Source organism: Girardinichthys multiradiatus, chromosome 6, assembly GCF_021462225.1.
Source record: "Girardinichthys multiradiatus isolate DD_20200921_A chromosome 6, DD_fGirMul_XY1, whole genome shotgun sequence".
Classification (NCBI taxonomy): Eukaryota; Metazoa; Chordata; class Actinopteri; order Cyprinodontiformes; family Goodeidae; genus Girardinichthys; species Girardinichthys multiradiatus.
The window spans coordinates 38,052,780-38,074,554 of record NC_061799.1 but is presented as its reverse complement, the minus strand read 5'-3'; the positions used below and the strand labels follow the sequence as shown (position 1 = coordinate 38,074,554).

Sequence of the window (21,775 nt, the reverse complement as noted above, 5' to 3'; positions counted from 1 at the left end):
TAACATTGTAACTGCACAGAGTCCTGCTGCATGAGACAGCTTTGTTTGGGCGATGTAATCAAGGCAGAAGCACTGATTGCAGTTTTTCAAACATTGCACAAAGCTTTTTGATGGCCCTAGCAGTGAGCACTGCTGCCGACGGCTGCTTAGCGTTTCCAAGCACAGGAGGAGCATGGAAAACACCCCACCAAAGAAATACCGCACATGTTGCAGCTCCACATGTGTTGCATAGAGAATACAAGGGCTAACCAACCAGACATTGTGGTGGGGGACAAAGCAAAGGAAGAGTGCAGTAGTGATAAATCCCAATCACAACTGACAGCAACATTAAGAGGGAACTTGAGAAACTCAAGAAATATTAAGAGCTCAAAGAGGATAGAGAAGTAATGGAGAGTTAAGACCTCAGTTGTGTGCACTTGGAGCTGTAAGCTACAGCAGAATCCAGGAACAATCTTCAAGTTCTGGACCCAAGCTTCCAATGGAACCACCTGTGTGAATAGAAACATACAAAAAGTGAATGGTCAGTTTGCACAATTCCAAACAAAATGATGGGTGATTTTGCTTGTGAAGGTCTTTTAAAGCGAAGCCTTGAGAAATGATTGGCTGTAGAGGAATGCGGACCAGAAGCTGATTGGTTTAAGCGGAGAACGTAGTGGAGTTATTAGACGGAGCTGGAAGTAGAGGTGAGGCTTCCAAGTTGAATTTTCGTCTAAACTCCATTTTAGAAAAAAACAGTTCAATATCAGTTCCTCATTCAAACATTTGAGGCTTACTGTTTGGAAAATTGTGAACCATAATTGCTTCTCTTTGACAAGAGTCTCACTCTGTCACCTCTTTTGGGAGCAGACACCATTTTGATACCTTGTAATTTCAAGAAACAAATATCATGGCCAACTAACGTAGTTGGCCATGGTGTCTAGAGATTTCTCATCTTTATTATGAGTGCTACTTTTATTTTCAGACATCCATATTTTAAACTCTTTTACTTTTTCTTTTTTATTAAACCTTTATTTAACTAGATAAAAGACCCACTGAGATCAAGATCACTTTGACAAGGGTGACCTGGCCAAGAAAGGCAGCAGCATACATTATAGTGGACAAGAAAGATAGACAACAGTAACAAAACAAACACTAAAAACATGTTCAGTGCGAGCAATTTGGCAAATGAAGTGCAGGAGTTATTGCTACGGTAACAATATAAAGCTATTTAAGATTTAAAACACAGAGACTGTGATTTCCATTGGCAGTTGTTTAAGATAGAGCAGACAGCTTTCTGTGAAGTAAGTTCTGACCGTTTCAGTTCAGATTGGAGGGCATTCCAAGCAGAGGTGGCAGAGAAGCTGAAAGCTTTCTTTCCCGTTTCAGTCAAACACGAGGAACAGAGAAATACAAAATGTCATTTGATCTTAAGGAATAACGCTTCCAGTTCTCCAAAGAAATGTGCATAAATAAGTCAAGCCAATAAGAGTCTTATAAGTCAGAGGCATCCAGTGTGTGTCTCACCTTTTATTCAAGGAAGGCATGTCAGATTTAGCATACAGTTCACAGTGGTAGATGATGCAGCAACAACCAGTGATAAATCTCAGAGCGCAGTGGTACACTGGAGTCAAGGACTGAAGGCAACTGGTTGAAGCACACATATACACAACATCACCATAATCAAGTACAGGCAAAAAAGTAGCTGTTATCAGAAGCTTCCAAGTTCTGAGGGAGAAACATGACTTGTTTCTGTAATAGAAACTGAGCTGCAGCCTTAATTTTGGAAAATTAATCAAATTCTTAACATGAACTTTGGAAGAAAGCTCCCCATCAACAATTAATTCCAGGTACTTGTAACTGATGTCCAGCTTGAAAGTTGTATCTTTGGGAAATTCTGATTAACGGGATTTTCTTTGAGGGAACAGATGAATTTGAAAAAAGCATACCTTTGAATTTTTCAGTATTTATTGCCAGTTTCAATTGCTCCAGACAAGTCTGCACTGCATCAAAGGTGGACTGTAGAAATTCAAAAGCCTGAGTGTGAACAGCAGTAAATTACAGAGTCATCCAGATAAAAATTGTAGGATGCATTTCACAAGTTTTTGCACAGATCATTAATGTAGATTGTGGACAAGATGGGTTATAAGACTGAGCCTTAAGGTACATCTTCTGTGACTTCAAGGTGGAACTAATTCCAGCCATCTGAACACACTGCGTCCTTTGCAGATTACCTTACCAAGCAATCTGCAAACCAAGAGGTAGCTTCTTTGGAGATGCTATTTTTGGAAAGAATTTATAATTGGCTGTGGTGAGATGAAATCAATATTTAACAAAATCGTGGCATCAAACACCTTCACATTTGACAAATATTGTGTGCCAAAATACCTTGGAGAAGTCAATGAACAGAGCAACAAAAGACCTTTTAGAATCTAATGCCCCGAACACATCATTAAAAGCATTTAGGGCAGCAGTGGTAGTGCTGTACTGCTTCCTAAAATCTGACAGAAGAGGGTTCAATATAAATGATAGTATAATGCCTAAGAGATTTCAGGGTATAGGGTCAGAACAAAGTTTTTAAATGAACTGAAATTTTAAAATGGTAGAATTTCAGTTTTACAAGCTGTTACCTCGAATATTTAGTAAATGCTGAGCTCCATCTCCTGCAGGTAAGATACTGATTACTGATAATAACTCCATAGAACCTCCCCAAACCTTGCAGAAATGTAAAATATTTTTACTCAGATAACTGGTGTTCCTCTGCTCCACAGTCATTTCTGACCTGTCAATATCCTCCACTGACTGCTATGAGTACAACTGTCAGCAATGCCAACTCAATGTCATGAGTCTAAACGAAACTGCAAAGGAAGAAACTGAAACAATTTTGCTGTGTGATATAAAATGATACATAAATAAAACTTACAGTATCCCTTAGTGAGGGATTCTGTATATATGTAAATGTGTGTAAATCATTTATTTTTCAGTTAATCATTTTATAGTCATGTGTTGCAACGTTTTCTGTCAGCCTTACCCATCAAAGTCAGTGTGCAGGGCTAACACTCCTATAGGCAAAATGATTGGTTTGAAGCTAAGTTGATGTTCAGATAAGCGTGAAGAGACCTTTTACAGATAAAGCAGCAGAGAAAGTGAATGTTGTGTCTGTTTTAGACTCTGATCCCCTCTGCCATAACCAAGTACAAAGAAAAATATCTGTCTTTAGAAGCCAGACAGCTTCACTTTCTTTTTCTCCACCACTGAGTTTCACTGTTGGATTTTTAATGCTTGGCAGGAAGTAACAGCATCAGAGCACTTTTGCTGAATTGTGCTCCCTCTAAGCCTCAAAACTCCACTGCTGAGCTCAAATGGAATCAAAACAGTTCAACTGCTAAAAAATAAAATAAATAAACTTGTCAGACTTTATACAGGTGAGAACTTTGATAATTTCTTCTGCTGTTAAAATTTAAAAAACAATGTTAAGGACATATTTTAAACTGTAAAAACCATTAATCTATCTAATCATAAAATAAAAATCTCTTATTCTACAAGTACCAGGGTCTGCTAATATATTACTAACAAGTCTGACATTAATTGAGTGGTAATGATTACAACTAGGAGACAGGAGTACATAGTAACTATGTAATTATGATAGACAAAAAAAAATGTCTTCAGGGCTATTCTCTACTTGGGTAAAGTGTTTACTAATGCCTGCTTGCTAAGTTTAATGTTCACACTAAACAGAGATTTTATATCCATGCAAAAAATTATTTTACACCTGCATCATGTGAAAGGTTCCCTGTGTTCTGACCCGTAGCTGCTGTAAAAGAGATTAGCTGTACATTCAATAACAGAAAACAAGCAGCAGCTGTTAAATGTTAAGTTAATTGTTCAGTTAATTGCATATAAAGTCACATTTGGAGGCAGCATAGTACAACAGCTGATTATATTTTATAGCAGGTAAACAGATGCACTTGTTTTAAATGCTTAATGCTTGGATAATCTTTTTTTTATTTGTCTTGGGAGAGCTGACTGAGCACGTCAGCTTCTCTTTGGCATTTGTATTCCTTAAGTGAACGCAAAACTAACAAAGCAAAGCCAAGTGTTGAGGGACTCGACTGTTATTTGTTTTATGCTAGCTTTAAGTTAGAGTATGAAGAAGAGAGTTAGTTTTTAGCTTAAAGTTACTCAGTTATTTATATTTGGTTTGACACATAGCAAGAAGGGGGACAAATGCTCACTTAACTAAGGCTTGAAATCTACAGATTGCACCTTTATGTGCACATTTCAGCGAGCAAGTAATCAGTCCGAGACATCCTGATCTATCCCTGATTCAGACTTTCCGTCATTGTAATTACTGTACAGCGCTTAAGGACTTTCCTATTTGCATAATTGATTATTTTATCAAGGCACGTCTTGCTATCTCTCTCATATACAATCTGTTAAGCCGAATAGATTTTTCTAACAAGGACAGATCTTAAATGTTGATTCTGTCGTCTCCTTCTCCCTGCATCTCTTCTCATCTTTATTTCCAAGTGAACACCTCTGTCTTTCTGATCGTCATCCTTCTGTTTGCTTCAAAAACGTTCTCGCCCTTTCAAATCTTTCTGCAAAGGTGGCCATACCTCCTGAACTTTTTCACATTTCATAACGGTAACACCACAAACATTTTTATGAGATCTTATGTTATAGACCAACACCAAGTAGTGGTTTTCCAGCTTTGCACAAAATAGCTCAAGATGAATCAGATTGGATGGAGAGCATCTTTGAATTTAGTCTTTAGATGCTCAATTAGATTTAGATCTACACTTTTGATCATTCCAACACATGAATATGCTTTCCTTTAAACTGTTCTGTTGTAGCTCTGGCTGTGTATTTAGGCTTGTTTCTGGATTGTCCTGAATTTAGCTTCATACATCTTCCTACTGTATCTGCTATGACATGCTTTCCTGTCCTTGCTGAATAAACCCCAGAGCATGATGCTGCCACCACCATTTTTCACTGTTTGTGGTGTGTTCAGGGTTATGTGCAGCACACTTAGCATTTTGCACATTGGGCAAAAAAGTTCAATTTTGGTCTCACCTGATCAGAGTATCCATTCCAGATTTGTAGAGTAATGACTAATAGTTTTCAACAGATTTTCCTACCTAATTTGTGGATCTCTGAAGCTCATCCAGAGTTAGCATGGGCTTCAGTCTCCTTCTTCGATTGATCTTTATGACACTGTTTTCTAACGTTCTCTGGCACAGTGGTTCGTAATTTTTCAGCTTCTGACTCGTAAAACAACAGTGCAAGAAACCTGTGAATCAAATGGTTGCATATAGCAAAAAGACTAGAAAGTCAATTTAAACGGGGGTATAATGACAACACAAACAGCCCTACAGGTGCACTTTATTTGCTAATTAGGTGACATCTGAAGGCAGTTAGTTGCCCTGAATTCTGTTTAGGGTTGTTGAAGTGAAAAGGTCTATATTCAAATGCACGTTACACTTTTTAGATTTTATTAGTAAAAAAAAAAACTTCCATTATGAGCTGTTTTGTGTTGTTTATGACATAAACGTTAAATTAAATAAAATTCAATGTGTGGTTGTATGACAAAATGTGAAGATGTTGGCACTGGATTTCCTTTCTCATATTTGCTCTCACTTGATTTCATCTGTGGCTGTTATCTTTTCTTCTGCTCTCCTTTCTTCTCCTTCAACACTTTGTTTTCTTTATCCACCTCCTTTGCACCTTTATCCGTCTTTTTACTCCACTTCTTACTTACGTCATTTGCGAACTGTGCACATCAAGCAGCTCACGTTTCTTATTTCATCTGTTTCAGGCCCACCATCTACACCTGGGAGAAGGCGGATGGAGAGCTCCCCCCACTGGCCAAAGCCGACGGTGCTATCTTGTCCTTTTTAATGCTCAACAAATCAGATAACGGTGTGTACACCTGCCATGCTGACAACGGCATTGGGAAGGGCAGAGGAAGCTACATGCTTCAGGTGCAAGGTAAGAAATACTGAAGAGAGGTGGGACTGATGTTGAGACAGGGATTTATGTTTCTTCATCATGTTTTTTATTTTTATTTATTCTGTCGTTTGTTGTGGCTTTGCTTGTACATCCATCTTTTTTCTCTTCTGATTTTCTTTTTTTTTTTGTTTTGTTGTTTTTCTCATCCAACCGTAAAACCATAACCACCAAACCGCTTTCGCACATTATTGTGCTTCTTTCCCTTGGCTGTTGATGTGCTGTGTTTGTACAATACATTGGTCTGTTTTTTTATCTTGCGCTTTGCTTGCCTATTTATCTTTGCCTTGTAACTCATATTCCGGCACCTGACCCAAAAAGATCCTTACAGCCCCGACTCCTCATATGCCACTACCCCCACATTTTCTCCCACGTCCACTTCCTCCCTGTCCTTCTCCCCTCCTGATGTCTTCCAAGGCTCAGGGTCAGACTTCAGTGACTTCATCTCCACCTTTTCCCCGGACTCCTCCTCTTTGACGGCTGTCATCTCAACTACCATCCCACCCTCTTCCACATCTACCCTCTCCAATGCCCTTTTCCCTGACCTGCCCTTTTCCCCTGACTCCACCCCTCTCATCCCCCCATCCCCTGCGACTCCATCCCTCTCATCCCCCGCCCCCTCAGTTTCCGTCCAGACGAACGGAGTTTACACTCTCACAGGTAAAACCAGATCCACACTTGCACTCACACACGATGCTTAGTAATGGAGTGGAAAAAAACTAATAAAGTCGCTGCTTTGTTATTTTCTCCTTCAATACACAGACTGCATAGCTGTCAGAGATGCTTTTTATATGCACACACATGCAAACAGTCACAGAAAACACAGTGATGGACAAAAATTGGATTTTTGTGGCTGTGTGCAGCTGCTGTATTTCATGCTTTTTTTCTTGTTGTCCTCTTTCCTCTTATTGATATTCCCTAATCCTTAACCCCCCTATCCTCAACATGCACTCCTCCTCATTATCCATGCATCTGCCATCCATCCATTTATTCATCCATCATCCGCCTAAATATTCAACTTTCCATCTACTCATCTTGAGAAGATGATGCACGCAACCTGACAGGTATAACGTTTTCCAGCAGTCACATGTTTGTGTGGATATCTGTCGTTTTCATCCACCTTTTTTTGTGCATCTATCTGTCTGTGATGCAGTCTTGTTTTGTCTGTCTGATGTACTGTGGGAGAACAAAATATACAACTGCTCAAGGACTCTGAAACCCACCCACACAACATACAGGTGCATCTTAATAAATTGGAATATAACTGAAAAGTTAATTTATTTCAGTAATTGAATTCTAAAAGTGAAATTCACATATCATGTAAATTCATAACACAGAGCGATATATTTTAAGCTTTTATTTTTGGTAATTTTAAAGGTTGTGACTCACAGCTAATGAAAATCCCAGATTCAGTTTGTCAGAAAATGAGGATATTCCATAGAACAGAAAGCATTTTAATATATATGGATGTCCTTTTATGTTATGGCTAAGAGGAGGGCTGCTGAGTTGACAGCTGTCCAGCAGACAGCCATCATCATCGTCCACAATGAGCATAAGCCACAAAAGGTCATTGCTAAAGAAGCTGCCTGATCACAGGATGCTGTATCCATGCATATTAATGGACAGTTGTGGGAAAGCCACACCAATTTAAGTGCCTGGGGTAGATTCTCAAGGGGTGGACTATTGCTGGTGGCAGAAGACTTGAAGAGCCACCATACACAGGTCACAGCCAAGTATCTAGGTCTTGGGCTGTCGACCAGGAAATCACAGAGATGTTGATTTCATTTGAAGCAGGACTTAGCATCTTTCCACACAACCTGGAGTACCAAGTGCCTCCTGGACCATGGTATCACTACGCTGGAATGATTAGCAAACTGAGCTTTATGGAGAATCTATAGACTAGTGTCAAAAGAAAGATGAGAAACACCAGACTCAACAATGCAGGTAAGCTGAAGGCTGTTATTTAGGCAACCAGGGCTTCTCTGGCACCTTACAGAGCCACAGATGGATTACTAAGTGCACATACTGTACAGTTTATGGCCATGCTTTTCATGCCAACAACTCTGTATTAAAAAATCTTCATTGGTCTTCTGGGAAACTGAATTTGGGGTTTTCATTTTATGTAGGCGATAAAATTCTGAATTACAAGAAAAAACACTTGAAATATGTCAGTCTGTGTGTACAGAATCAATATAATAAATAAGTTTCACTTTTCAAATTGAATTACTGAAAAATCAAACTTTTCGATGATATTCTTTTTTATTGAGATGCATCTCTGTCTTTTTGTGATTCTGTGTTTATGTCTGATGTTCTGGGTAGAAAACAAATGTTGAGCTCTAGAGGAGAAAGATGAATTTTTCATAGCCCCACCCACATGACATACATTCACATACCGCCTCTGAATACGAGCAGACATCCTGCACTTACAGCTCACGTTTCTCCGAGACACACCAGCCAGCATGACCTCTTAAATGGTACAAGTCATTTACACATTGTTCCACTTCGTGTGTGTGTCAGTGTGGTATGGGAGGTTGGGGTGGTACAAGCGCAGGCTTTGAGTTATTCTTGGGTCTTGTCTACTTTCCTTTGATGCTGACAGAAGATTTTAATGGCTCATTCTCATTCTCACCTGGTCAGCATGCCCCTCTCACCTCCACACTGGCCATTCAGAGTGTTCCACTTTCTCTGTTTTCTCTTTTCCTTCCACCTTTTCCTCACTCTTCAAGCTTTTCCACTCTTCTCTTGTTCTCTGCTGGTTAGCTCTTGTCAGGTCTTACACCTCACTAAGAAACACAAGTCCTACTCCTCGCAAAGTTTGGTTCTCACTACATCAGCTGGTTGAAATCTCTTTCGTTTCTTTCAATCTTTGGGTTTTTATCTGTGTTTGCCACTGTGTGTCTCTTTACTGTAATCTCTCTGGGTCTCCAAGTGATCTTTCTTGTTGTTCCTTTTGTTTGGTCCTTCAAACACTCACTTAGTGGAATTCAACTTTTCCCCTTTATTTCACAAAGTGTTTAATGCTTTTTATGTCCCACACGTACAAGAATTGCCACTTCAGGGTGGATTTTATCTGAGTAACTTTCTTACAAACACCAAGGATTTTATAGGGCCTAAAACGACAGGCAAAATAAATGCCATATCAAATTGTTTTGGCTGGAAATTGATACCTTCTCCAAGCAAGAAGTGGCTGAAGGAGAAGAGAAAAAAGGTGGGAATAAATAAGATCTCCATCTTGTTGAGTGAATGACATGAATCTGTTACAAGTCCCAGTTCTTCAGAGGCTTGGGAGGAAGGTCCTTTTTTCAACACAATCAAGTGTTCACAAGGTTCACAAGTGAATATTTATTATTTGTGCTTATTATTATTAGTATTAGTATTGTAAACAATAATATAGTTGTACTAATGAGTAACTTTAAGAACAATGAACAAAAATAAATAGTATTTACTAATAAGTATTTTTAATTTAAATAATATTTACCATTTATATCATATCATGAACCATATTACAAGTTGTTTTAAGTTGAAGCAAACATCAACAGATTTAGGAATAAAAAAAGAAAGAAAAAGTTTAGATCTTTTAGGGAATACAGCTGATTCTGATAAACTTCACATTAACCTATAGGAGATCAAGATCTTCAACACATAATTTGTGTCATATTAATGAGGAAAATTAGATCAACTGTTATCAACAAGCTTTAAGTGCAGCAGTAAAACATTCTTGGAAAACTCCCCACTCAGAGATTCTTGATACCCAAATTTTCTGAAAAAGTACAATCCCTCTTTTTTTTAAAAAAACAAATCAAACGGTTGATACAGCTGAGAAGTTTTCATCCAACATCTAGTATTATGTTCATTCCCAGTCAGCTAAGTAACATGTAAACTGCACATTCCTGTGCAAGTTAGGGACGAACCATTTTTAATAGGAGGGTGGGGAATTGATAAAATAGCTTCACTCTTTCGCATGTCTTTCTTTTTACTTCCCTATTTTTTCCTTGTGAAGGCTTGCCACTGTGGGTATTATATTCTGACATGTTTCTTTGCTCCCCCGTTCTTATCTTTTCTTTTTCCCTTCTCTCTGTCACTCTTCCCATTATTTTCTCTCGCTCTGTTTCTGCTGCCTTTCATCATCCGTCTCCCATTTCCACCAATATTCATCCACCAACCCGTGTTTCCTTTCTTCTTACTCTCTGTCCTCCTTTTCCTCTCTCCCATTACAATTTTTTCTGCTTCTTCTACATTGAGTAATGCTCTCTGTCTTGTCCCTTCTCCGTTTTCTTCTTATCTCCTTCCATTGGATCCTTACTACATGGTGTCCTTTTTATATCTCCCTTCATTTGAGCCCTAACTTCTTCTCCTCTTTTCATTCCACCCCGTTTGACCTCTTCTCAAGACACGACAGCCATGTCGACATCTTCGGGCGTGGACCATGCTGTGATCGGAGGGGTGGTGGCTGTTATTGTCTTCATCCTGCTTTGCCTGCTCATTGTCCTCGGCAGATACCTCATCAGACACAAAGGTCAGCAGCCCTGTAAAAACAAACCCAAACCCACACTCATGCATTCATGTATGAACATACGGAAAGACACGCTAGCATACATATGGATTCATGCAAAAATACAGCTACGTATCATCCCCCACATACATGAATGTAAAGAGATACTGCATGCAAGGATGTGTAAATGTGACTTTGCATTAAACTCCTTGACGTTTTTCACATTTTGTCACTTTATAACCACAAACGTTTTGGTATTTTATAGGGATTTTATGTGACACACCAACAAATAGTGTGGAGAAAGGAAATGTAATGGTTTTCAATTTTTTACGAATACAAATAAGAAAAGTGTAAACTTCATTTATATTCAGGCCTTTTTACTCTGATACAGCTAAATAAAATCCCCTGCAAAAGGAATCAGTCTCTTGTGTAATTAAATCTCAGAATAAATCTGTGAAGGTCTCAGAAGTTTGTTAGAAAACATCAGTTTTCAACAACATGAAAGCCAAGGAACACAGCGTACAGGTCAGATATAAAGTTGAGAAGAAGTTTAGATCAGGATTAGGTTATAAATCAATATCCTAAGCTTTGAACATTCCACGGAGCACTGTTCAATCCAAAAACACAGTATGGCACAACTGCAGACCTAAGACCTGACCACCTAAAATGACGGATCAGCCAAGGATAGCATTATTTTGAAAGGGAGCAAAGAGCCCCATGACAATTCTGGAGGAGCTGCTGAGATCCGCCGCACAGGTGGAAGCATTTGTTAACAAAACAAGTAGTAGTTTTTCATTCTATGAATATGTATACTCTTTATGTAAGAATGGCAAAAACAAAGACATTTTTGAATAAACGCAATAAGAAGTCCTGTTTGCAGCTTGCCACGGGCCATGTCGGGAACACAGCAAATATGTGGAAGAAGGTTTTCTGTTCAGATCAGACAAAAATTAAACTGTTTGTTGTGCATGCAAATTACCCTGAACACAGCATACCCCAACAATGACCACACAAACAAACAACCACATCTGTTTTCTTCTGTATCTGATCTGAGCTGTGCCTTTATAATGGTTAATTTTCCTTCCACTTCATGATAATGCACTACTCTGTATTGGTCTGTTGCGTTAAATCCCAGTAAAACATGTGTGGTTGTGACATTACAAGGCACTGTAAGACTACTTTCAGATGGAGAGTATTGCACAATTTGAAAATCCATTATAGTGCTGCTTTGGGCTGTGATATGCTGACTGACGGGCAGAACCCTTGATGTTACAGAGTTTTGTGATGTCATTAGGGCTCTTTCAATCAATGAAAGCCCGGTACATGACCGCAAGGACCAAGACAGGGGGGAAACTAGAGGTACCTGGAGCTATTGACACAAGACATATGGTGACCTAAATAAAAAAACAAACAAACAGTGATTTGGAAGGATAGATCTAACTAGTTTTGAGTAAACGGTGAGTTTAAAATGTGATAGAAATGATACGTGAAATAATACGTTTATATTACTAACTCTGATATACTCTTTTCTACAATCCTACAATCAATTTATTTATCAGTGAGTACCATGACGTAAATAACGATACATTTGTCAACAACTGATGCCCTCATTAACATATTTGTGTCCTTTATGCTCCCTGTTTAGTGCTCCTATCTCTTGCTCAAGCCACAAAGACAGCGCACCGCATGTTGCGCCCTGTTTTCAGAACCAGAATCAGCTTTATTGCCAAGTTCGTACATACAAACAAGGAATTTGACTCTGGTACACTTTGCTCTCTGGTTTTTGTTTTTTGTATTAAAGAATATACCATATATAAATAAAAAGGTGCATTTGCAACATCTGTATGCTGTTGTTTTGTACTCTATTGAATGTTCATCAGAGAAACAGCCTGGGGGAAGAAACTGTCTCTGTGGCGGCTGGTTTTAGTAAACACTGCTCTGTAGCGGCGGCCTGAAGGTAAAACTCTAAACAGTTTATGTGCAGGGTGTGTGGGGTCTGCAGAGATTTTAGAAGCTACTTTCCTGACCCTAGACCTGTATAAGTCCTGGATGGAGGGAAGGTCAGCTCTGATTATTCTCTCTGCAGTCCTGATTATTCGTTGCAGTCTGGACCTGTCCTGTTTTATGGATGAGCCAAACCACACTGAGATGGATGAAGACAGGACAGACTGAATGATGGCAGTGTAGAAGATGACCAGCAGCTCCTGTGGAAGGTTGAACTTCTTGAGTTGCCTCAGGAAGTACAGTCTCTGCTGGGCCTTCTTTCGAACAGTGTCTATGTGTGAAGACCATCTCAGGTCCTCAGAGATGGTGGTTCCTAAGAACCTGAAGTGGTCCACGGCTGATACAGTGTTGTTGAGGATGGTGAGGGGTTGTATGGGGGTGGTGTTCTCTGAAAGTCCACCACCATTTCCACAGTCTTGAGTGGGTTGAGTTCAAGGTAGTTCTGACTGCACCGGTGTACCAGCCGATCCACCTGCTGTCTGTATGCAGACTCATCACCGTTTTGGATCAGTCCAATGACAGTGGTGTCATCTGCAAACTTCAGGAGTTTCACGGACGAGTCCGATGAGGTGCAGTCATTTGTGTACAGGGAGAAGAGGAGTGGGGATAGAACACACCCCTGGGGGGCACCAGTACTTATTAATCTGCTGTGGGAGAAGATGCTCCCCAGTCTCACCTGCTGCTGTCAGTCCGTCAGGAAGCTGTTGATCCACTGACAGGTGGAGGCTGGGACATTGAGCTGGGTGAGCTTCTGGTGGAGGATGTCTAGTATGATGGTGTTGAAGGCCGAGCTGAAGTCTACAAACAGGATGCTGGCGTACGTCCCTGGACGATCGAGGTGTTGCAGGATGAAATGTAGACCTAAGTTAACAGCATCATCTGCCGACCTGTTTGCTTGGTAAGCAAATTGCAGGGGGTCCAGCCGGGGGCCTGTGATCTCTTTCAGGTGCTTCAACACCAGCCGCTCAAAGGATTTCATGATCACAGACGTCAGGGCTACAGGCCTGTAGTCATTTAATCCTAGGATGGTGGGTTTCTTGGGAACCGGGATGATGGTGGATCGTTTGAGGCAGGAGGGGACCTCACACGTCTCCAGTGACTTGTTGAAGATCTGGGTGAAGATCGGAGCGAGTTGATTTGCACAGCTTTCAGGCATGGTGGGGAGATGTTATTAGGGCCTCCAGCTTTCTTTGTTTTCATGCGCTGAAAGAGCCTGTTTACATCTTCTTCGGAGATCTTTAGTGCAGAGGATCTGAAGGTAGGGGGTTGGTTACTTTATGGGAGGAATTTGTTCCTGAATGGGATGTGGAGGAGATGGTTTGAGGTGTGAATGGCTTCTTGTCATGTCTGCAGTAGAAGCCATTCAGACAGATTCTGTTCAGGAAAGGTGGAGGGGCTCCTATAGGCAGTCAGGCTTCTCAGACCAGTCCATACAGCTGAAGTGTCACCAGTAGAAAGGCTGTTCTTCAGCTTCTCACTGTAGCTTCTCTTAGCTGCTTTGATCTCTTTTGTTAGTTTGTTCCTGGCCTGCCTGTACCGTGCCCAATCTCCACTGCTGTGAGCTTCTTCCTTTTCCCTGCGCAGATTACTGAGGTGTGGAGTAAACCATGGCTTGTTGTTTCCAAAGGTGCAGAAGGTCTTGGTCTGCACACACATGTCCTCACAGAAACTGATGTATGATGTCACCACATCAGTTTAAGTCAGTGGTTGAGGTTTCAAAAACAGTCCAGTCTGTGCATTCAAAGCAGGCCTGTAGCGTCTGCTTTGATTCCTCAGTCGACTTCTTATCAGTGTGAACCTTGGGTTTGGAAGCTCTTAGTCTCTGTCTGTAGGTTGGGATGAGGTGGATAAGAGAATGATTCGAAAAACCCAGAGCAGCCCTGGTAACAGCATGATATGAGTCCTTTAACGCTGTGTAACAATGGTCCAGTGTGTTTTTGTCTCTGGTGGGACACTTAATATGCTGTCTGTATTTGGGGAGTTCATGGGAGAGGTTTGCTCTGTTAAAATCTTCCAGTATTATGATGAAAGAGTCCGTGTATTTTTTCTCCACGTCTGTAATCAGCTCAGCAAGATGTTTTTCAGCAGCAGAAGTGCAGCCATGCGGTGGAAAATATGAGCCGATTATTATAAACGAGGAAAACTCTCTCGCTGAATAAAACGGTTTACAGTTTATGGAAAATGACTCCAGATCACGACTACATGTTTTCTCCAGCACTTTTATGTCTCTGCACCAACTTTCAATTATATAAAAGCAGATTCCGCCTCCTCGTCTCTTCCCCGATAGCTCCGCGCTGCGATCCGCTCTGAGCAGCTGGAAGTCATGTCTCGGTGAAGCAGAGAACCGCTGATCCACGGAGGTCCGTGTTTTTATCGGTGAGAAGAAGCAGCTCGTCCATCTTGTTGCTTAGAGAGCGGACATTTGCCAGGTGGATTGAAGGCAATGGTGTGTGAAGTCCTTTTTTGCGGAGCTTTACCAGCGTGCCAGCACGTTTCCCTCTCCGACGTCTCCGTCCACACAGTATCCCGTATAGTGCCGCAGCTCTGCTTACCAGGAGCTCAGTGAACCTCGGATCGATGAAAGATGGTGAAAAAATCCCAAGAGAGGACTCTCTGATGTTGAGAAATTCCTCTCTACTGAATGATACCACCGGATTGTGGCTCGAAAAACATAAAAACACACAAAATACACAAAGAGGGCGAAGCTCCGAGGCAGACATCGTCGGCGCCATCTTGGTTTCATTTTAAAGAAGCCTTAGTGATCCAAGGTTGCTGTTCACTCATTACTGTTTATTATGGGTTTTTTTTACAAAGATTTCCTTAAGTGTGCTTACAATTTATCAGTTACAGTTATTTGGGCAAATAAATAAAATAAATGTGATGGAAAATTTAATTACACCCTGCCCAGGATGAGTTAATAACTCAGTTGTTTAAGTTTTATGAGAACAGTAAGGAGCAAATTAGGTTTGTTCCGTTATATGTTTACCTTCTGCCGTCCCCCAAAATTAACGTTGGTGCTTCTAATGGATAGCTGAGAATATTTACCAACCACCACTCATGGGAATTTACAAAAAATATGATGTAAGAGCTTAAAGCTTATTCAGATTATTGTGTGATTATTAGGCCTTCTTGTGCTCATGACACTTCCCTGGTCGCTCTGTCTGATTCAGTTGGTTCTGTTATTCAGTGGTGACACACAAAAGCAACCCATAGACTGAACTGATTATAGCTGCCTTTTTCAATTCAATTCAGTTCAGTTTATTTATATAGCACCAATTCACAACACATGTTGTCTCAAGGCACTTCACAAAAGTCAGGTTCATACATTCCAATTAATCCTAACAATTGAACAGTTCAGTCAGATTCAGTTATTTATTCAAATTGGATAAAAAGTTTTTCTATCTAAGGAAACCCAGCAGATTGCATCCAGTCAGTGACTTGCAGCATTCACTCCTCCTGGATGAGCATGTAGAGACAGTGGACAGTCACTGGCGTTGACGTTGCAGCAATCCCTCATACTGAGCATGCATGTAGCGACAGTGGAGAGGAAAAACTCCCTTTAACAGGAAGAAACCTCCAGCAGAACCAGGCTCAGTGTGAGCGGCCATCTGCCACGACCGACTGGGGGTTTGAGAGAACAGAGCAGAGACACAAAAAGAACACAGAAGCACTGATCCAGGAGTACTTTCTATGGGAAGGAAAAGTAAATGTTAATGGATGTAGCTCCTTTAGTCGTTTCACCAAGAAAGAAAGAACAGATAAACTCTGAGCCAGTTTTCAAGGTTAGAGTCTGAAAGAGAGCACATATTAGTTACAGTAAAAGCTCAGTCAATTGCCATGTCTAGGAGAGAGAAAGGGTTAAACACTGAAAGACAGGGCCATGTGGATCATTGGTAGAAGGTTAGCATTAAGTTGTTGCCAGCAGAAGCTTGGATGATTCCCCTCTCCAGAAAGATGTCACAGGTAGACACAGTCAGGCCAGGTGTAGCTTCTAGGAAAAGAAAAGAGAGAACAAAGTTAAAAGCTAAAATAATTCAATTCAATTCAGTTTATTTATGTAGCGCCAATTCACAACACATGTTGTCTCAAGGCACTTCACAACAGTCAAGTACATACATTCCAATTAATCCTAACCATTGAACAGTGCAGTCAGAGTTAGCTTTTTATTCAAATTGGATAAAAAGTTTTTCTATCTAAGGAAACCCAGCAGATTGCATCCAGTCAGAGATTTGCAGCATTCCCTCCTCCTGGATGAGCATGTAGAGACAGTGGACAGTCACTGGCGTTGACTTTGCAGAAATAACAGCAAATAATGAAAAATTGGAGAGTAGTGTGAGAATGTAGCGAAGAGGCTGAAAGTGGTCATTATGTCCTCCAGCAGCCTAAGCCTATAGCAGCATAACTACAGCGATAGCTCAGGATAACCTAAGCCACTCTAACTATAAACTTTATCAAAAAGGAAAGTTTTAAGCCTAGCCTTAAAAGTAGACAGTTTGTCCATCTAGAGCCCACTGATGGTCATTGTTATACTAAAAACCACAAGGATTGGGATACCTCTCTCTGTCTCTGTCAGATTGACCATAACCATTGGAAAAGAGAAGGGGTCATACAGGTAGCAGAAATGGAGGGTGTGTTTGCACCTCAACCATAACTGAGCCGGTTTAGGCTAAACCTGACTCCCCCTTACTCCATCCAACAGGGAGGGAGGAAGATGGAGGTAAAAAATAAGGAAGATAGCTCAGGATAAACTAAGCCACTCTAACTATAAGCTTTATCAAAAAGGAAAGTTTTAAGCCTAGCCTTAAAAGTAGACAGGGTGTCTGCCTCACGGACTAAAACTGGGAGCTTGTTCCACAGGAGAGGAGCCTGATAACTAAAAGATCTGCCTCCCATTCTACTTCTAGAGACTCTAGGAACCACCAGTAAACCTGCAGTCTGAGAAAGAAGTGCTCTGTTAGGTACATATGGAACAATCAGATCTCTGATGTATGATGGAGCTAGATCATTAAGGGCTTTATATGTGAGGAGGAGAATTTTAAATTCTGTTCTTGATTTAACAGGGAGCCAATGAAGGCAAGCTAAAGTAGGAGAAATATGATCTCTCTTTTTATTTTTCATCAGAACTCTTGCTGCAGCATTTTGAATCAGCTGAAGGCTTTTAACTGCATTTTATGGACATCCTGATAGTAAAGAATTACAATAGTCCAGCCTTGAAGTAACAAATGCATGGACTAGTTTTTCAGCGTCACTCCTGGATAGGATATTTCTAATGTTGGCAATGTTCCGGAGGTGAAAGAAGGAAATCCTAGAAATCTGTTTAATATGGGATTTAAATGACATGTCCTGGTCAAAAATAACACCAAGGTTTTTTACTTTATTATAGGAGGTCAATTTAATGCCATCCAGGTTAAGTGATTGACTAAGCAGTTTCTTTTTTAAAGACTCCGGTCCAAAGACGACAACTTCTGTCTTGTCTAAATTTAGAAGCAAAAATTTAAAGTCATCCAAGTTTTTATATCTTCAAGACATGCTTGTAGTCTATCTAACTGGTTGGGCTCATCAGGATTTATGGATAAGTAAAGCTGAGTGTCATCAGCGTAACAGTGAAAATGTATTCTATGCTGCCTGATAATTTTACCTTTTGGAAGTATATGTATAGTAAAGAGAATTGGCCCAAGTACTGAACCCTGTGGTACTCCACAATTAACCCTGGAGTTTAAAGATGATTTATCATTTACATGAACAAACTGGAATCTGTCAGAAAAATAAGATTTAAACCAGCCTAACGCTGTTCTCCTGATCCCTACAGCATATTTCAGCAAATGCAAAGCATTGCATCCTAATGAAACAGCTCAACACTCTCAAGTATGCTTCCTCTGAAAGTTTGTGTATGCAAACATACCGTATATTGCCAAAATTATTTGCTCACCCATCCAAATAATTAAAATCAGGTGTTCCAATCACTTCCATGGCTACAGGTGTGTAAAATTAAGCACCTAGGCATACAAACTGTTTCTACAAACATTTGTAAAAGAATGGGTTGCTCTCAGGAGCTCAGTGAATTCCAGCATGGTGCTGATAGGATGCCACCTGTCCAACAAGTCAAGTTGTGAAATTACTGCGCTCCTAAATATTCCACCGTCGACTGTCAGTGGTATAAGAAAGTGGAAGCAATTGTTAGTGTAACCCAAGTTTAAATAGCCTTCACTAAATATAAGCCTTTTCATAAAAATAGCTATAGAATGGATAAATAGGAAATAAATAAATAGGAGAATAAATAGAAAATAAATAAGTCTTAAAATAGTTAAAAATAATAATATAAAAAGTAATAATTACAAACATTAAAAATGCTGTATTTCATGTTATGATATTTTATTTGGTTAAAAAAAAAAACAATATTACAACAGTGGACGTACAATGACACAAAATTCAATCCAAAATAGTTTCCCTATTTCTTTTGGAATATTTTATTTAATCCCTGTCAAAATTTAAACCTAATGTCAGGTATTAAAAGGATACTATTTATTTAAACCTAGGTTATAGCTCTATTTAAGTTCAAGTTGATACTGTTAATCTAGTTAATTTACAGTTTGTGTGTTTTTAATCTGTTCAAATCTATTTTAGTTTAGTGTTCTTTTAAGAAGTTAAGGTTTTTTAATTTCCTGTTTTAACCATTTCTTGTCTCTATTATACCCCAAATAGACAATTTTACATTCCACACACTGACAATAGATATTGGATGTGGTTCAAGAAGAGAAAAAAAACAATACAACACAACAGAAACAATCCAGCAGAAAAAAAACGAATAACTTGTGCTTCAAATCAATGTCTTTCCTCTCTGACGCTCCCGAGGGGTTGATCCCGTTTCTCTGAATCCACTGCTCTTTTTTTAGGAAAGCATGGGCAGGTCATACCAGTTTGGATGATTCACAATGTCCAGCAGATGTGTAGCTCCTGATAGACGGCAGTTACAGGGTTCCTGGGATACTGCTCGCCATCTTGTTTCTCACTAGCGGAATCCAACTCTGCAATCCACTCGGAATTTCTCGGTCCAATTTCCAGCAGAACCTTAAAAGCCTGGTTTAATAACCAACAAAGCATAACAAAAGCTCTTTTAACTTTACTTTGTACTGAATAAAATAATATACTCGTCGATTTGGCGGCTGAACATTGTGTGTGTGAGGGGTAATGTGCTCATCCGTTACTTCCACAGCTTTATTTTTTTTTTATAACATGAACAACATAAATGTGCTACTTTAGCTATCCGTTTCAATGAAATAAAACTATCTTACAAATAACATCCTTGATAGTAAATAAAATACATTTTTAACTCACCAAGTCCAGTTCTGTAACATATAACACTCCAAACGCAGTCAGAAGAAAAAAAAATACGGAAAGCTACTCCTCCAGAAAATGGAAAATATTTCCAGACAGCAGGTAGACTTTTAATCATCAATGTTCTCTTATCTTTCTCTCTTTCACAGCACAACTCTTTTAGCTTCTTCGTTCTCTCTGGTTCGTCTTCTAGCGCCAGAGAACGTAGCAACCCAGTTGGCTGGAGTTAGTCACATGGCTAAAAATCAATGTGACCCTTCAGAATAAGAAATTTTTTCTCACACTTGACTGTTCTAGCTGCTGACTAAATACAACTCTGTTTTATACAGATTGTTTTTTTTTAACCAAATAAAATATCAACATGAAACATAAGCCTTTTTAATGTTTGTAATTATTACTTTTTATATCATTATTTTTAACTATTTTAAGACTTATTTATTCTCTATTTATTCTCCTATTTATTTATTTCCTATTTATCCATTTTATAGCTATTTTTATGAAAAGGCTTATATTTAGTGAAGGCTATTTAAACCTGGGTTACATTAGGCATGGTACAACAAAGGACCCTGGAATGCAGACAAGCAGGCAGCATGACAGTAAGTGAAAAAAGATTTAATAACAAAAAACTCACTCACAGGAGGAGGCAGGAACCAAAACAATAAACGGGCAGGCAAGACAGGCAAAAACAGACATGGGCAGGCTGGCAAGACAGGCTTGGCGTGAACAACAGGACACAGGTGACATGATCTGAAAATGTTTCCACAATGTGTAACTGAACAGGTGTGCATTTATGGAGCGTGAACCAGGTGGAGCAAGGAGACAGATTAGCTTGGAGCAGGTGAACCGAATAAAGTTGATTAACAGACAGGAGAGAACAAAACATGACCTGAGCAAAACAGACTCTTGAATACAAACTAACAGAAACTAGAAAAACATGAAACTAAAGCATAACCAGATCCAAAAACCAAACTTGACAAAATATGAACAAGGCTAAAACATGACCAGAAAAATAAACAGAAACATGATTCAAAATTTCAACTGTGAAAAAAGACCAACAAAACCCCAAAACACCCACAAATTATAACAGCAATTGGGAGCAACAACAACTCAGCCACGAAGTGGTAGGCCACATAAACCGTCGGAGTGGGGGCAGCAGATGCTGAACCGCATAGTGTGCTGAGGTCGACGACTTTCTGCAAGGTCAATCGCTTAAGACCTCCAAAATGCGGCCTTCAGATAAGCTCAAGAACAGTGCTTAGAGAGCTTTATAGAATGGGTTTTCATAGCCGAGCAGCTGCATCCAAGCCATACATCACCAAGTGCAAAGAAAAGCATCGTATGCAATGGTGTAAAGCACGCTGCCCCTGGGCTCTAGAGGAGTATTCTCTGGAGTGATGGAGGGTGATTATGCTGTGGGCTTGTTTTTAAGGAGCTGGGCGTGTCCCTCTGTTTCAGTGAAAGGAACTCTGAATGCTTCAGCATACCAAGAGATTCTGGACAATTCTCCCAAATTTGTGGGAATGGTTTGGAGAGGGCTCCTTTCTCCTTTCTCCACCAGAGCACAAAAGCAAGGGCCAATGAAGACATGGATGAGACCTTTTGTTGTGTATGAACTTTACTGGCCTGCACTGAATCCTGACCTTAACCCAATGACACACCTTTGCCAATGTTTCGGCAGTAAACTGTGGCATCTTGCTGCCACCATGTCTGTGATAGCAATTATCAGATTCTATCTACATGCCAAAAAAGATATTACCTAAATGCCAACTGGTTGATTGTGAGGCTGGCCTCTGTCAGAAAATTAAAATTGGGTCATTATTGGGTATTTTAGCATTATAATGATGTCAAACAAATCAGCTGATGGTTAACTGTAACTACTGACTATTTTGTAAGCTGTGAACTTTGACCTTAAAAGATGATTTACGTTGACAAACTACATCTACGTTCAGAAGTATTTTG

At 39.8% G+C, this 21,775-nt stretch overlaps 1 protein-coding gene across 3 annotated transcripts in view; it reads left to right on the top strand.

Annotated features, from left to right (window-relative positions):
* cadm3 (cell adhesion molecule 3) overlaps positions 1 to 21,775 on the top strand; it is a 188,078-nt gene that overhangs the window by 159,699 nt on the left and 6,604 nt on the right. The window contains exons 8-11 of one of the 3 annotated variants that reach the window (XM_047368007.1): positions 5,795 to 5,967; positions 6,307 to 6,645; positions 7,029 to 7,049; positions 10,376 to 10,501. In XM_047368007.1, coding sequence (XP_047223963.1) covers positions 5,795 to 5,967; positions 6,307 to 6,645; positions 7,029 to 7,049; positions 10,376 to 10,501 — 659 coding nt within the window. The remainder of the gene's footprint in view (positions 1 to 5,794; positions 5,968 to 6,306; positions 6,646 to 7,028; positions 7,050 to 10,375; positions 10,502 to 21,775) is intronic. The other 2 variants (XM_047368008.1, XM_047368010.1) reach the window with 2 other exon arrangements.